This window comes from Capricornis sumatraensis, chromosome 6, assembly GCF_032405125.1.
Source record: "Capricornis sumatraensis isolate serow.1 chromosome 6, serow.2, whole genome shotgun sequence".
Taxonomy (NCBI): domain Eukaryota; kingdom Metazoa; phylum Chordata; class Mammalia; order Artiodactyla; family Bovidae; genus Capricornis; species Capricornis sumatraensis.
This window is the reverse complement of record NC_091074.1, coordinates 71,712,989-71,730,704: the sequence shown is the minus strand read 5'-3', so window position 1 is coordinate 71,730,704 and position 17,716 is coordinate 71,712,989. Positions and strand designations below refer to the sequence as shown.

The following is a 17,716-nucleotide window of genomic DNA, read 5'->3' as shown; positions in this document are numbered from 1 at the left end:
CTTTTGCTTCCTGGGGTTCCTGGGTCCCGAGGCAGCAAGAGATAAGTTGCCCCTTGTCCTGCGGGCATTAGATTATCACAGATCAGAGCCTGGAGTCCATCACTAAAGAGCCATCCTTGATGATATTTTTGTGGAAAACCTGTAGCCTCGGTGAAGGGTCACATGCGAGCCTTTGCCCTGCTCCTGCTGTGTCCCTCTGTTCACTCCTCCTGAAGGAAATGGTGAGGTGGCGACAATGTCGTGTAAGCTTCACACACACTCTGTGAAGGTGCCTGGGGCAGCCCTGGGAGCTGTAACCTTTGCTGGTGTCCTGGTCATTCATCAGGCTGGGGATTCAGATACATTCTGCATGACAACATCAAATGATTATAGCGCAAGGTGGGATTAAACCTGTGTTACCAGCAAGGCAGGCAGCATCATCGTGGGCTTCACTGAAGAGCGGCACTTGGGCCGGGCTGCAGGGACTGAGCAGATAGTGTGCAGCTGGGCCAGAGCTGATTGTTAAATTTATAGGAAACATATGCTGCTGCTGTTGCTGCTAAGTCGCTTCAGTTGTGTCCGGCTCTGTGCAACCCCATAGATGGCAGCCCACCAGGCTCCTCTGTCCTGGGATTCTCCAGGCAAGAATACTGGAGTGGATTGCCACTTCCTTCTCTAATGCATGCATACATACTAAGTCGCTTCAGTTGTGTCCGGCTCTGTGCAACCCCATAGACGGCAACCCACCAGGCTCCTCTGTCCCTGGGATTCTCCAGGTAAGAATACTGGAGTGGATTGCCATTTCCTTCTCTAATGCATGCATGCATACTAAGTCGCTTCAGTCGTGTCTGACTCTGTGTGACCCTATGGACAGCAGCCCACCAGGCTCCTCTGTCCACGGGACTCTCTAGGCAAGAATACTGGAGTGGGTTGCCATTTTCTTCTTCAAGGAAACATGTAAGCTGGCAACTAAACACAGCTGTTAAAAGTCAAGTTACAACAACAACAAAAATATGTGTTAAAAAAATAGACAAGTCAAATTACATGAACTTATAATTAAGCTGATTATGCTACATGTTAAGGTATGTGGCATTTAAATCAAAATATATTATTTTCTAATCTTTTACTGCATTCTAATATCTGTGCTCTTGAAGTTCTTTATGTCTCTTTTTCCTTCGTGGTGGGAATACTGTGTACTGATGTGTTACTTCTCTGCGTCTTTCCCAGTTCCGTTTCCAGGAACATGACATTGGCAGGTTGAAATCAGCCATGGTGATGTATTTACACCGTGGAAATCAGTAAATACCCACCAGGACTTGAGTTAATGTTTTATTGATCATCTGGATATCATCTAGACAATGTTAATTATGCAGGCTAAACCTTAAAGTGTCATGTCTATAGCTGTTCCAGCACTGAAAATTGAGAAAATAGTCTAAATAGTCTTCCAGGATTTGAAAACTTATCTGATTGAGCACAGTTGCTCACATGAAGTTCCAACATTTGTCTTCGTTGTTTCATTTCATCTCACGTTTTCACCTAAACAGAAGCATCAGCAAGCGTTCATGTAGGAACTCTACTCATTCGCTCTGGCTACAAGAATGATGCAAAAATCAGTGAAGACATTCAGTGAAATGCCTGATAACCAATGAAGGCATTGGCTGTATGGAGTTTATAATATAGAGTATCATGTAATTGATTATCATATATAAATTGTGCACATACAGCCTTACATGAGTAAAATCTGCTGTAAGGTTACGTGTCTACATATATGTGTACATTCCCCCTCCCAGAAAGCCAGCACGCAAATGTGAAGAGAGACTCACGGAGGGAACAGCATTATAGGTGTCATGAGTCTGTAATGGATTATGTGTGGGCTGGGACTCATTTAATCTCATAACACCGTTGCTCATTAGCAGCTCTTCCGTGAAGCTTTTCTGGTCCCCTGGGCTGGTCGGCTGTCCTCTCTGTCCCCTTAGTCATGCCCTTCACCATGTGCTCACCACCTGTGGGAGAGGTGGCAGAGTGGCGTGTGGCACAGGCCTGGTAGCTAAACCACTGGGTTTGAATCCCCACTGTGCTGTGGACTAGTGGTGTGATCTCACCTAAGATATGGTGCCAGCTTTCTGTGACTTCCTCATTGTAGTGGGAGCAGTAACAGGGTCTGCCGCGTGGGGTTGTTAGGAGCAGATGGGTATCCAGTACAGGGTGCCTGATGGCGAGCACGGGGCATCATCCGTCGCCCCCTTCGGTATATCTTCCCAGTCGCGCTGAGTTCCTTTACCACAGGGACCTGTCTGTACTTGCATTCCCAGCAAGTAGTAGGCACAGTAGCCCTTGCTGGATGATGAATGAGTGGACCTCTGGCCACCTAACCTCCAGTCCGCTCTTCTGTAAGCTGCACCCACTGCCCCAGGACCTTTGCACTTGCGGTTCTCTCTGCCTGGATGCTGCTGGTGCTCTTTGCCTTGGTATCTGCACAGCTCACTCCTTCATTTACTGCTAAAATGTCACCTCCTGAGAGACCTTCCCTGACCACCCTCTATAACACAACATTCTCACATCCCCTGTCAACCTGTCCCACCCTGCTCTATTTTTCCTTACCAACCTGTCAGCTTGCTTGTGGTCTGTTTTGGTCCCTGTTGAGTCCCCAGTGCCTAGTCTGGTAAACTCCTTTTGAATGTGTGAATGGATGTTTCTCTAAGCCCCCCAGATGCTGGTCTTGTCTCCTTCCCTGTCTCCCTCCCTGCTCTGATAACTTGATACCCTAGATCTTCTGTTTTCCCCTGGTTTGTGTCCATCTGGCTCTCCTGTTCCACTCAGACCCGCCTTTTCTTCAGGAAGCCCACAGTCTCCAAATGCTTAAACCAAACCTTGACTCTGAGGCCCACCTGCCTGTTCTCTCCAGGTCTTTCTCTGTCTAGCTGAGGGGTGCTAGTCTTAGTGTTTATTCCAAGTGTAGCTAACAGCAGTTGAGAAATCATAATTTAAAATTGTTCTGGGATAGAGTGCAGGGTTTTGGGCCCAGAAGCTAGAACTCGAAGAACTTGGTGCTTGCAGCCATTGGAGAGTCAGCCTAGCCATGAAGCTCCCCACCTCTGTCTTCACAGCCCGATCTGGGGTTTGGGGAATGCTGGGAGCCTGCCCTGAGGGAGGAGTATGACCAGCACGTGGCTTGAGACCCACCTGCAGCCACACCCCAGGAGTGCAGTGCAGATCTGCTTTCTGTGTCGGGGCTTCTTGTAGAATTTCATTTGAAATAAGATTACCACGACTTTATGAAAGTTTGAAGATCACTCTTGAGGCAATTTTACCAAATTCTAAAATATCTTATTTTACATTCTTTCCTTCTTGAAGATGAACTGACTGGAATCCTTAAGAAATTATCACTTGAGAAATATCAGCCCATTTTTGAGGAGCAAGAGGTAAGAATATTCTTTTTGAGTGTCCATTTAAATCTTAGCATAAAACAGTTGTCTAAATATGTAGGTTGTCATTCTTTAAGCCTGGATTGATCTTTTTCATTGAGATGGCTGAAGAAATAGAATTTGTGTTCAGCACATTTGGCTCATTCATAACAGTGAAATCCTGGGGACCTTCTGGCTTGTTGTGTTATAATAAAATTTTGTAATTTTGAGCTCTGCTCTCTGTGGTAAAGTTTGTGTCTGTTCTGTTCTCCTTTAGTTGAAGGGGATTACCTAGCCAGTTTTTAGGTTTAAAGTAGGAAAAAAGCAAAGTTTAATGAATCTGTGTTAAGTATCTGGACATAAAGAGTCTGTATTAGTCTAAGAGAGTTCCTATTTGCTCTCACTCAAAATCCTAAAAGCACTCACAATCACATTTTTAAAAATTACTGTTCTGCAGTTTGGCAGTTTCTCAAAATGTTGAAGAGAATTACCATATGACCCAGTAATGCCACTCCTAGGTAGGTATATACCCACAATAATTGAAAGCATACATTTGCACAGTGTTCACAGCAACACTGTGCATAATAGCCAAAAGGCAGAAATAGCCCAAATGCCCATCAATTGATGAATGAGTAAATAAAATGTGTTATCACTCTACCTTGGAATGTAGCTTGGCCATTAAAAAGAAAGAAGTACTGATACACTCTACAAAACAGATGAGCCTTGAAGACACTGTGCTAAGAGAAAGAAGTTAGTCACGAAGGGCCACATATGGCATGACCCCATTTATATGCAATGTCCAGAATAGGCAGATCTGTAGAGACGGACAGCAGATTAGTGGTTGCCAGGGAATGTGGGGAGGAGAGAATGGGAGTGATTGCTAATGAGTACGGGTTTTCTTTTTGGGGGTGATGAAAATGCTCTAAAATTAAGTGTGGTGACGATCACACAACTCTGTACTAAAAAATCATTGAGTTTTACACTTTAAATGGGTGAATTGTATGGTAGATGAATTACATCTCAATAAGATGTTAAAACTTTTACTGTCAGCGAAATAAAACTTGTCAGTGGGCCCGTTAGCTACCAGGGTACAGTCACTGGCTTAGAACATTCTAGTGCCCAGTTTAGTACATGACAACGGTCACAGTTAATGTAGCATGAGAATCCCTCCTTGACTCCAGCAAGCTTGAGACCCAGTTAAGGAGTATGTTTCGGTTCAAGAAGAAGTCAGGGGTGCCACGACTTTCTTCCTTTTTTTTTGCTTTTCTGCCCCATCCAATCTGTCCTTCTTACCTTCTCGATGCCTTAAACTTCAGTGGCAGTTTTTCTTGTTGTCAAAAAAATCTTTACTGTTTTCAGATGGCTGCATGCTTTTATTTCATGTGTTCCACGCTTTCTGAGGAGCTGGCCACGGGGACCCACACGCAGGCTAGGGGTGGGGTCTCTGCCTCAGGTCTGGGATGGTGGGGGAGGGGAGTGTCCAGTAGGGTCAGGGGGCAGGTGTTTTCCATCAAAACCACGTCACCTGTTCCTTCAGTCTGTCAGTGTCTTGTGATCTGTAAAGCCCAGAAAGATGCAGGGAGCTTATCGTTATCACAGGGGCCCTCTCTGCATCTCAGAGAGAGCATGGTGTTGGGTGCGGGAGCAGACCCTTCCCCACTGACTCAAACTTGGCTCAAGATTTTTTTTTTTTAATCCAGGAAAGTAAAATGAAAATTGAAAGAAAGGGGAGAAACTTCTCCTGGAGCTGAGGCCCCGGCAGGGATGCCAGAAATGTTAGAATTTCTCCAGTAAAAACCAGGGGTCGAACAGCTTTGAGATGCCCATTTTCTGAGCCCGTCTCTGCCTCGGTTCTCCAGTCTTTCTTGCCTTTATTGCTTCTGCTTGTTTCTCTTCTCACTCTGTCTTTCCACAGTCTGCATCTCTTTTGTCCTTGAGGGGTAAACACGGTGAGTACCGCCATATACTCATATTTTCTGTACAGTATCCCATACTGTTCAAAGTGCAGCAACATTGCCATGAACTTTCTATCAGCAGGACTTGGCTTTCTACCATTCTGGTCGCCCAGATTACTGTCTCAGAGACTTCCCTTACTTATTTTGTTTTCAGAGTCTTTCCAGAATGCACTTCTAAATATTCCAGGGTAAGAGCTGAGGAGAGTTTTATTTTTAATGATATTTTCAAATAAACATTCAGGATAAAGCCGGGAATTGAAAGTAGTAAATCATCATTAATTCACTACTAATAAGCACTAATAGCTCATAATCATGATAGTCCGGTTGTGGTTGGGAAAAAAGAGGTGTGGCACCGAGCAGATGGTAGCAAATCCCCCTCTCTCTCCCCAGGTGGATATGGAAGCATTCCTCACACTCACCGACGGTGACTTGAAGGAGCTGGGTATTAAGACAGATGGATCCAGGCAGCAGATTTTGGCAGCAATTTCTGAACTGAATGCAGGCAAGGTATTGTTCCCAGTCTTTTTTTTTTTTTTTTTTCTGTTTCAAACAGCTGAGAGCTTCACTAGGATCCTTGGCCCTGGTGTTCCAAGGACCTTCATGGTCTGATTTTGTCTCCCCCACATGCCTGGTGGAGGCTGGCCCGCTCACACACTTCTCAAGGCCAGTGGGTCACTACCTTCCAGTATGTCTGTTCCTTTTCCAGGCCTCTCTTCTCATAAGATGGTTTCTCTTTAGATCCTGCTTAAATATTCCCTCCAATCATCTCAACCCACAGGGCTGAGTTTTGCCCTATGGAGCACAGTGGAAGTTGATGAAGACAGGCCCCCAAGTCAGGCTGACCCAGCTCCTCCACTTACAGTGACCCTGGGCAAGTCGCACCCCTCTCTGAGCCTAGCTTTCTGCTCTGGAGGGTGGGGGTGATGGGCTGACTGCCAGGACTGAGATGCTCAGCAGAGCACCTGGCACACAGAGATCTGCCAGTCGCTGTTGCCATTGTTGGCATCCTACACTTTTGTCGTCAGCTTTAAAGCTAAAGATTAGCAATGCCCCCACCCAAAGGCACATACGCAAAAAGCAAGCAAAATACAGAAGCGAGGCACCAGTCACTCTGCAGCTGTACAGTTGCTCTTGGGCTGTTCACATTCCTTTGCCTTCTGCCTTTTCTTCTACTGTGGGCTGGATATTTTTTGTCTCTTATTCCATAGCAGCTTACTGAAAAACCCAAACAAAGTTTTTGGCCAAACCAATAAACTTGCTTACATGATGCTTCTTCACACTTTGCCTTACCGCTCCTCACTCGCTGGGCAATAATGGGATGTTACCATTATAAATAGTACCGGAGTGGACTTCTCTGCCTTTATGCTTTTTCTTCTGTTGTCTTGTTCCTCAGGCTGTGTTCCATAACATGAGGTTATGTCAGAGATGGTGACTGTTTTATGGTTCTGCCTATATGTTGCCGGGTAGGCACAAAAATATTGATCAGACCTGTAGTGACAATGGCAAGGGAATATCCATGTAGCATTTTGTCATTCACAGATCACTTCACGTACATTTCCTTAGTTAATTTGGGCGGCCGGTACCCTCACACTTCCCTTGTTCAGCCCAGGAGCAGAGCTGGGGATGGGGAGGGCGGATCTGTATGGAGGCAGCTCCTCCTCCAGCCAGCCCTGCCACCCTTCCCCAACCCAGCCCTGGCCCACTCAGGTTGGGGGCTGGTTTTATTGCCGTTGTTGTCATCACTGTTTTGCTTGTCTGTAGGCTGTGGGGTGGGTTTCCCTGCTAGCTCAGTGGTAAAGAATCTGCCTGCCAATGCAGAAAATGCAGATTCAATCCTTGGGTCAGGAAGATTCCCCTGGAGAAAGAAATGGCAACCCACGCCAGTATTCTTGCCTGGGAAATCCCACGGACAGAGCAGCCTGGCTGGCTACAGTCCATGGCGTCACAAAAGAGTCAGACATGACTTAGAGACTAACCAACAATATCAAGGCTGTGAAGTGGGCCTTCCAAATGTTGTGGTTGGCATTGCTACCCATGTCTGTGAGCCTGAGCGTTTTCCTGCAGGTCTTTGCTGTGTGCTCTTTCTGCTCTGTAAGGTCTCTTCCTTGATTCTGGTCACCTGTTCAGGACACTCACTGCCTCACTTTACAGAGAGGGAAGCAGAGGCTCCGAGAGGGACTGTGAGTCCTGACTCCCAGACCAGCACCATTTCTGCTCTTCTCTTAGACGTGAAGGGCAGGAGATGGGCAGGTCTTGGCTGCTGGGAAGGGTTCATCCAGGGAACAGAAACCTCAGGGTGGCTTACTGTAGGTGGATCACCTGAAGCCAGCACTAAAGTCTTTGGACCATTGATTTATTCATGAAAAAACTGTCCTTTGACTCTCTTCCATGTGTGAGTGCTGAGCATGGAGAATCACTCTGAGCACATCATGTCTAGTCATTAATGTCACCCTCACAGAAGGCCCCTGAAGTTGGTTCCAGTTTACAGATGTGGGAACTGAGGCACAGAGAGGTCAGAGAACTTGCCCATAATCACCCAGTCAGTAAGTGGCAGAGCCAGGATTAGAACCCAGTGTCTGTTTCCTGACCTGTGTGCTGTCCTGTCTTGGTGTAATCCACAAGCACAGGAGAGGCGAATTGTGCTGTGAGAGCTCCCGGTGAGAGGGTGGGGCCTGGTAAGGCAAGGGCCTGGAAGACATCCCCGGAGAAGGGCAGGAGAGCTGCACAGGAGAGGCAAACTGTGCTGTGAGAGCTCCCGGTGAGAGGGTGGGGTCTGGTAAGGCAAGGGCCTGGAAGACATCCCTGGAGAAGGGCAGGAGGGCCGCCATCTGAAGGAAGATAAGAACCACCTGGCCCAGGGGTAGAAGAAGGGTACAGGCGGAGGGAAGCATATGTGCACACGGCCTGCACTGACATGTGTGGTGTATTTAAAGAACTAAAGGAGACTTCCCTGGTGGTCCCTACGACTCCAGGCTTTCACTACAGGAGGCACGGGTTCAGTCGCTAGTCAGGGAACTAAGATCCCACATGCTGTGCAGTGTGGCCAAAAGTTTAAAAAAATTAATTAACGAAAAGAACTAAAGAAGTAGCTGAATCATGGAGCGCAAGGAACCTGGTGTGAGAGGAGGCCAGAGGGGACAGATTGGGGCTCCCAGCGTGGTCGGGGGTAACCCAGTCAAGTACACAGAGGCTTGTGTGAGAGGACAAGGTGGGTGATAGTGAGGAGGCTCTAGCTCAGGAGTTAGGACCCTTCCTTCTTCAGGCCTGCAAGAGCCAGACGTGTGAGCCAAGGAGAGGATGGAGGTGAGGAAAGCCAAGCCTAGACCAGTCAAAAAGGAAGGACAAAAGAGGTTCTATATGGAGGGCCAGTAAGGACCTTAGAGGGCGTGGAAAGACCGGAGCTGGGTGTCACTGGAGCAGGGTCTGAGTCTTGGTAGATGATAACTGCCAGCATTTCTGGAACCTCCCCTCTGCCGTCTGTGGCCATGGCCTCTTTGGTTCAGAATCACAAAAAGAATACACACAGGGTTGGTCTGCAAATCTTAGGCAACTTAATAGTCATCTTCAGAGTGGATGATACGACGTCTTGAGCCCCACTCCAAAGGAGGATATTTTTCTTAAAGTCTGTAGAGACTAGGACATTTTTTATAGTTTTCTCTCAAATCCATTGGCCTCCCCCTTCTCCTTATTTACTAAACAGGGCCCCATCAAGAGAAGCAGAGTAACAGCTGTTGGTGATTGTCATAGTTCAGGCTGCAGAACAAAGTACCTTAGATAGGGTGGCTTATAAATTGAAGTTTAATTCTCACAGTATGGAGACTGGGAGTCCAAGATCAGGGTGCCAGAGTGGTTGAGTTTGGTGAGGCTCCTCTTCCAAGTTGCACGTAGCCACCTTCTCAGTTCCTCATGTGGCCCAAAATAGAAGCAAAATCTCTCTTTCTCTCTTTTCATAGGGACACAGATGGCATCACGGGAGCCCCACCCTTATGACCTCACCTAATTCTAATCACCTTCCATCACTTGAGGGGTTAGGGTTTCAACACAGGACACAAACATTTAACCCATAACAGTGATCTTCCTTGGGGCCCTCAGCTGACCACCTCCCAGCTGAAAGATCCCAGATGCTTCCAACATGCCAAGACGTCCATGTCCTCCCCACAGGCAGTGTCCACCCTGCAAAGTCAAGCAATTCCCCATGGAGATTGGTGCAAAGGGAAGGGGCTGATCTGAACCGATCGCTGTAATAGCCCTGTTATTGGAGGGTCAGCTGTGCCAGACAGAATCCTGTGGAAATGAGGACCATGTGTATCAACTGTATCTGAGAGCAAAGATGTGATTGGGAGAAGCTGAATGTCACAAAAGCAAGTGTATCTTCCCTACTCTAGGTCACCATTGCAAGTCTGTGCTGCTTCTTAGAAAGAGCAAAGTATTTCTCAGACTGAGTGTGGCTTCTAAGAGCTCTTTGTATGCCCGGGGCTGCTTCTCTTCTGGGCTGCACCTGCCTGACCCCGACTCCTGTCTCTTTGATTGCTCCAGGGCATGAGCTTCTCCTAACGTTCATCCTTTTACTTCTGAAACCCAACCTTGGCCAAGAAAGTACCCACTGTGGTTCAAATACTCTGTACGTATCTGAGAACTCAGGACACGTGGGAGAGGATAAGCCCAGCTCTCCTTGCCCCCTCGCCCCCATGTCTTTCTAGCTGTGGTCCACAACACACTGGGGGCTTGTGGAATCAATTTTTTAGTAGTTCATGAGCAGCATTTTAACAAGGGAAATAGAATAGAGTAGAAAATATCAACATTCTCTGCAGGCAAGAACACTAAAGCTTGTTTCAGTTGCATCAATTTACATGGGTTGTGATGTAAAATGTGTTTCTTACATAATCAAAAATGTTTGAATATTTTAGCCAAAAAAAATTTTGTCTTAATGAATATTCACCCAAAACCTGGCTCAGCCATATGAATATTAGCAAAGCAGTGTGGCCCCTCAGCCTGTAAGCCATTTGACTTCCTGATGAACCCACCTCAGTATTCGAGTTACGAATAAGCAGAGTCTGCTTATTAGTTTGTTAGTTTCAAACGAGTGGTATATTGGAGAAGGTTAACCAGAAATGATAGCCGGAGTTTCACCTTTAATTGGTCCTAAGCCATTGCTTCTTTCCATTCCTGTTTTTTTGTGATTATCAAAGCTGTGTATATTCATTGTACTAAATTTATGCAGTACCAGAAAGGGGAAAAGAACTTACGAAGGAATCACAATCTAGCCACCCAGAGGCCAACACTGTTGGTATTTGGGAAGATCACTCTGCAGTGTTTTGTGCTGAGTATTTTTCTTAAAGTGGCTGAGATAAATTTAAATCTATAATTTTATATTCTACTTACTGCATTTAATGTTAAATATATGCAGTTACCCATGTCATTAAGAACTCTTTTTTAATGTAATAAAATAAATTTGCTAGGATGTACTAAAATTATTTTTCTTTAATCCCTACTTGTTGGATATGTAGACTTCCAAACTATTATAAATAGTGCTGCAGTGGGCAACTTCATGTATGAGCCTTTCTAATTATCTCCTCAGAATAGATATAAAAAAAAAAAAGTGAAATTGTGGAGTCAAAAAGTCTAAATCGAGGTACATAGTACTTCATCCTGAAATACCTTCCAGAAAGAGCTACTAAACATCTGCACCAGCTGTGGATATAAGTTCCAGGGGCACCCTTGCCAGCACTGGGTACTATCCATTTGCTTTTTAATTTTTATTAATTTGGTAGGCCAAGAAGTATGCCTTGTGTTAATTTGCATTTCTTTAACTACTAGATAGACTGAACGTGGTTTTTTTTCCTACTTTTAATGGCCATTTGCTTTTTTCTTTTGAGAATTATCTGGATGGTCCTTTGAAGCCAGGGGTTTTTAAAGGGCAATTATCATTATCAGCTTCAATCAGCTGTGGATGCGGGGAGCGATTATGGTTTTCATCATCTACGGCTCACTCCTGAGGTTAGGAGCGCACTGGAACCCTGTCTCACCCTGACCTCATTTCTCAAGCAATTAAGGCTAAGGTGGTCTAATAATAACATGGCTGTCATCCCCTCTATTTATTTTTTAGCCCTCTGCAGTTTGCACAGTGTCACGCCCACTCATTATCTCAGGTTGAGCCACATCACAGCACCAGCATGCAGTGCCTTCCCCCGATTACAGATGTAGAAACTCAGCAGCATGGGCTCACCCCTGGGACAGAGTGAGTGGTGGAGTAGGGATTCAGGGTCCTCTGACCCCACCTCTGATGTTCTGACTTTTGCCCCATAGCCTTTAGGTGTGTGTTGATGGAATCCTGAAGGCACTTTTCCAGGTGTCTGGGATGGATTGTGTGAAGGGAGACTCCTCTTGCCCTTCCGGGTGTCCAGGAGCCTCATCAGCAGTAGAGGTCCCTGCTTGGGGATCTGGAAATGGCAGTCCATGAAATGAAAGAAGAGGAAGGTTAAGGTCTGGTCATGTTTGGCAGAGGTTTTTTACCCCCCCTACTCTTGGCAGGGAATAGTTTCCCAGAGATTATTCACTTTTAATTTGCTTTATTTTTGAAAAAATTTATTGAAGGATACTTGCTTTACAATATTGTGCTGGTTTCTGCCATACGTCATCATGAATCAGCCACAGGCATGCATATGTCCCCTCCCTCTTGAACCTCCCTCCCATCTCCCACCCCATCCCACCCCTCTAGGTTCTCACAGAACACCGGGTTGAGCTCCCTGTGTTATACAGCAAACTCCCACTGGCTGTCTATTTTACTTTAGATCTTGACCACATGTATTTGTTGGTTTAAAAATAAATTTTTTTAATTTACACTGGTGCCCTCTGAGGTCAGGACATGCCAACCTCCTGCTACCCACTCACAGCCCAGTGTCAGCAGCACCCTTTGAGTTACGATTATCATCTTCATTTTATAGAAATTAAGTTGCAGAGAGATGAAGTACCTAGCTCAAGGTAACCCAGCTTGTAAATGGGAGGGGTTGGGATTTGAACCCAGGCTGTTTGATTCCAGTCTCTGTTGTTAATCTCTGTGTATTACAGCCTCTCAGTTATGTGTTCAGTGAAGATGTTCTTTGGACTTAAAGAAATGTCCACATCCCCCCTCTTTTCCCATCTTAAAATGTGTGTGTAAAGGGTGGCAACTAGGAGGGGAATCTGCAAGGATGGGGTGAGAAGTGAATCACTATGGAGACGGACCTGTCATCTTTTGGACAAGGGGGAGTCAAGGCAGTTCAGACTCTTGAGTCTGTATCAGAAAGTTCGGCTCCTGGAAAATTCCCTGGAAATATGATGTCTGGAAATATGATGTCTGGAAATATGCACAGAGCAGGGCAGGGTAGGAGATGTCCTTTCTGGGCCAAATGACCCAGGATAAGTCATGCCTGCTCTCTGGGTTCTGCTGCCCATCCTTCTCTGGGAGATTGGACCTCTGCATCTTGAGGGGCTCTCCAGCCCTGGCATGCTGTGTTTGTGGGTGCTGACTCAGAATGTTTTTATTAAACCCAGTGCTCTTTCAATTAGGTAATTTGTTTTCCCCAAGACGCCCATGGGTTTTTCAAGTATGAGTTAAATGTTAACAGGACTGTGTCAACTGAATTAATGGTTAAAAGATTTAACAAGACTTTCTGTGTCTGTTTTCAATTTCCTCCACAGGGACGCGAGAGACAGATTTTACAGGAAACCATTCACAATTTCCACTCTTCCTTCGAGAGTAGCGCCAGCAACACCAGGGCCCCTGGAAACAATCCCTGTACGTGACCCTCTTCCTTGTGGTCAGCAGCGTGAGCTTTCTGAATCTCAGTATCTTCTTCACATGGCCGATGCTCCTGCCATCATCAAACCTTCCCCATTCCCTGAAACACACTATGCCTTGACACACCACTGTGCCTTAGTCCCGAAACACCCATTTCCCCCTCCCTGCTGTAGTAGTTGGTGATGCTTGTTGCTGTAACAAAAATCCGACACGGTAGAGACTTCTTCTCCCATGAAGTCCAGTCTGGCTGCTTCTGCTTGGCAGAAGCACGTGGTGATTCAGGGACCCTGCTCTTTTCATCTGTGGCTTTGCCGTTCCTGGGAGCTTCCGAGTCTTTGTTTCTGGCTGGCAGAGGGGAAGGGGATGGTGAAGAAGGCATATAACCATTTCTTAGCTGTCTTGCTCTTAACTGCTCACATTCCATTGGTTCCTCCATCTTATGTCCCATCGGCCACTCATAGTCATGTGGCCCCACCTGGATGCAGAGGAGACTGGGAAGTGTAGTCACTGTTCAGGTGGTGGCCTCACAATACAGAACTCTGTACTTAGATGGGGGAACACATATTTGGGGGCAAGATTAGCCACTCTTCCATATCTTCCCTTAGACCTTCTAACATATCCCTAATGGTCCTTAATGTCACCTATCAAATAAATGAAGCCTTTCTCAGCTCCCTTACACAGAACTCACTCCTCCAGCCACTGGGGGCCCTTACTGTTCTGTGTGATGACTCTGCTTTAGCACGTCTCTGCACCTGCTGCAGACAACACACAACAGCTGTTCAGGATGTGTATGTTGAATGCATTTTTCTTTCTTTCAAAGGCAGCCTTTTATATAGGAAAAAGGGGGAGGCCCAAGGTGTCACCTTGAGGAATCTCTTTTCCTTCCTGACCTTCAGTCTCCTTGTCTGTGGTCAGGCAAAACAATGTTCTGATATTACACGCTGCTCACCCCATAGCACTGTAGGGCTTTTCCACTTTGAGTGGGAGCAGAAGACTCTTATATTACATTGTAGAAGGACTTAGGTGCTCACATTTTCTAGGCGAATTTGGAATTTTTCCTCAAGCCACATTCCTCAGGAGGGAATCAGCTAGTGTAGTTTTCTACTGTGTCATATTCTGGGAAAGGGACTTTGACTTTTAGGTCCAACAGATGTCTGAAATGTTTTCAAGCATGTAATTCATTCGACCAACACTTGCTGCATTTCTGCCATGTGCTGGGGGTGCTGAGATGAGTCACATCCAGTCCCCACCCTTGAGGACCCAGACAGTAAGAGAAGATGTGAATGGATGGTCCTGTCCTGAGGGGGAGCACGGACAAGTGGAAAGAGCGTGTGCCCTGGACTCAGGCTCAGGGTTCTGGTCCAGTCCCGTGGCTGGCCAGCTGTGTGGCCAGGATCAGGTAACTTGGCTTCTCCGCTGGTGCTTAGAGCCAGCGTGCATCCAATTCCTGATCTGTAGGACATGCACAGTGGATGGGAGCCTTTGCAGAGCTGTCACCTTTACTGTGATCTCTGCTTGGCTGCATACTGGTCTCCTTAGGAGGTACAGCTTCTCATCTCTCCCTCTTCTGGCCATGAGCGCCCCTTCCCCCTCTACTGGCTGCTAGAGGCAGTCATGACCATGCTTCCTGGAGTCTCATCGTGTTCTCCCTCCCGTCCATTGATCCAGCAGGTGGTATTCCTCCTTCATCCTCTCATCCTCCCACCTGTAGAAGCCAACTTCCCACGTGACTAGAGAAAGAAGTTTTGTTTTAGACATCACTGACAGACGCCTTTATAAGTGTTCCTCGCATCCCAACCTTCTCTAAGGAGACACAATCATTGAGCACCTATTTTGTGCAGCTGCTGGACTCCAGTGTCATCTCTCCTCATCACCAGCCTGGGGGCTGGCATGGTTTAACCTCATCCTGAATGCTGGGGACACAGACACAGAGGAGTGGAGCTGCAGGCCAGTTCCCCAGCCAGGAAGGAACGGAGCTGGCTGAGACCTGCGTCTAGTGGGCTTCTGGGCCCATGCTTTTGCCGACTCTCATAGACTCCTGGGGCTCTCATAGGCACCAGGGATTCTCATGGTTTTAATGTATTCATATCTTCAGAGCCTATCAGTATGTGTGGGGTTGTTTGTCCCTAAAATACGCGTGGACCCCTGAGTTAGGTGCTGTGAGCTTGTGTGTCCGTTCTTCGCTCTTCTCCTGCCCTTTTCATCACTCCTGTGCACAGCTATCACTTGGGTAAGTTTAATGGAATCTGTGTGACACGCAGGAGCTGTGCTGGGGGTCAGCTTTCCACAAATGCACACCTCCAAGGTCTCATCTAGTGACCCCAGACAGTCTGCTCATTCTCATTTGGCAGATGGGAAACAGGCTCACAGCAGCTGCTTCCTTCGTCTTTTTCACTGGACTGGAGGTTCTGAGTCTTTTCCTCCTAGGAAGTTTGTGGACTGGTTGGCGAGAGATCCTTGGCACCCTTTCTGGACCATGGTCACCCACTTCTGGTGGCCCTATGACGTGACCCGTCAGCATTTCTCAAAGTATGTTCCTTGAAACCCTATTTCCATAGAATGTTAACAGGTTTGGTTTTTTTTTTTATAAAAAATAAAGGGAGAGGGAATGTATATGTGACAGTGGGGGTGAGGCTCTGTATTTAATAGGTTAGGCAGATACTGGGTCAGAACCCAGTCACATAATTTTTGCTATATACACCTCAGAATCTTTAGAACGCCACACATGGGAGAATCTCTTCAAGGGGGTCATACTATCATTGTTCAGTAGCTCAGTCATGGCCAACTCTTTGCCACCCAGGCTGCAGCACACCAGGCTTCTCTGTCCTTCACTGTCTCCTGGAGTTTGCTCAAACTCATGTCCATTGAGTCAATATGACTGGTAGCATTTCCCACATGTTTGATCACAGAATGCTGCTTCACAGCACTCTTGCAAGAGTGTCCCTTGAACACTGTCAGGGAGACCCTGCTGTGACTCGGCAGCAGCAGTCATGAGGCCTCACAGCAGCTGGGGGTGGGCCCAGGGGGCACTCAAGGCCCTCAGCTGGGCCAGGGTCTTTGGTAAACTGCCTCTTCCCAGCAGCTCTCTGCTTGGCAGTGGGACATCATGGTGAGGGCATCCTCTGATGGAGAGGATCTGAGCGGGATCCTGCTCAGGGGGTTCTGCATCCAGGGCGTCTCCTGCAGGGTCAGAGCATCATTTCCCAGTGCTGGTACAGTGTGCTGTCTGGCAAGTGCTGCATGTCTGAGCCCTGTCCCCAGTGGCCTGGAGAAGGCTCCCGCCTCCTTGCTTCAGCACTAGACCATTACATGGAGGCCGCAAGTTTTGCAAGAAGACATTTCCTTTTTCATTCACCGTACATTTACTGAGCATTTACCCTGTGCCCATCCTCTGCTTGTGCTTTGCATTCAGAGATGAAAAACACCTCTGCTCTCAAAGAATCCACAGTATCTTAGAGGAGACAAGCACGTAGGTGCCTATGAGGAATCATCATAAAGGTGTGTGCTTTATAAAGGTGAGGACATTGTGGGTGACAGCTCAGGTTGGCTTGGATGCGCCCTGTTTGAAAGACTGGGTCCAAAAGGGTGAGTCAGCACAGCTGGCAGGTGGGGAAGAGAAAGTGCTCCCCAGTTGGGGGGACAGTGTGTGTGAAGGCAGGCAGTGTGACATTTATGGGTTTAACATTGTCTGGGGTATGTTCAGTTCAGTTCAGCTGCTCAGTCGTGTCCGACTCTGCGACCCCATGAATCACAGCACGCCAGGCCTCCCTGTCCATGACCAACTCCCGGAGTTCACTCAGACTCGCGTCCATCGAGTCAGTGATGCCATCCAGCCATCTCGTCCTCTGTCGTCCCCTTCTGCCCCCAATCCCTCCCAGCATCAAAGTCTTCCCAATGAGTCAACTCTTCGCATGAGGTGGCCGAAGTACTGGAGTTTCAGCTTCAGCATCATTCCTTCCAAAGAAATCCCAGGGTTGATACCTGTCATTCCAATTTTTGATTCCTGTGAATGCATAGCACCGAATCTATAGCCAGTCCTGGCACTGGGTTCTGGCTCAGCCTCATCTTAATGGGTGCTGTGTTTCTTCCCCTCCCTGGGCCTCAGTTTCCCTTTTGGTTCCCAGGGGGGAGTGTTCTGAGGGTCAGATGAAGGTGAAGACCCTTTTCACACTATGTGGAGCTCTCCAGATGTGAGAAATCTCCACGATGGTTGCCTATTTGAAATCCTCTCTGTCTGTTAATCCCTCTGCCTACTCCTGCTTGCCCTGGTGTAGTCGGGCCAGGTGGGTGAGGCCGGAAGCAGCAGCATCCAGGCAGAGATAGCCGCAGCTTGGGTGGCTCTGCTGGCATTGGAGCCATGAAGCGGTGAGGGTTGGAGGTGGATCCCCACCCTCCAGCTGTGGCCAACTCTGGCGTTTATGTCACTGGGGTTCCCACCAAGGTGGACAGAAAGCAGCAGGAAGGCCTTCCAGTCTGATTGCAGGAGCTGATCCAGGGCAAAAAGGAAGCAGGAAACCCCTCCAGTTTGTTCTTGCCTCAGAGCTGCCTATGGACACTGCCAAGCAGGCCAGACCCGGGCTAGACAGTTGTGGACATCT

General features: G+C 47.3%; 1 protein-coding gene across 1 annotated transcript in view; it reads left to right on the top strand.

Moving 5' to 3' along the window:
* ANKS6 (ankyrin repeat and sterile alpha motif domain containing 6) overlaps nt 1–13,233 on the top strand; it is a 48,738-nt gene extending 35,505 nt beyond the window's left edge. The window contains exons 13-15 of the mRNA XM_068974604.1: nt 3,334–3,401; nt 5,729–5,845; nt 13,019–13,233. Of these exons, the coding sequence (XP_068830705.1) occupies nt 3,334–3,401; nt 5,729–5,845; nt 13,019–13,123 (290 nt within the window). The 3' untranslated portion in view covers nt 13,124–13,233. The remainder of the gene's footprint in view (nt 1–3,333; nt 3,402–5,728; nt 5,846–13,018) is intronic.
* The last annotated feature ends 4,483 nt before the right edge of the window (nt 13,234–17,716 follow it).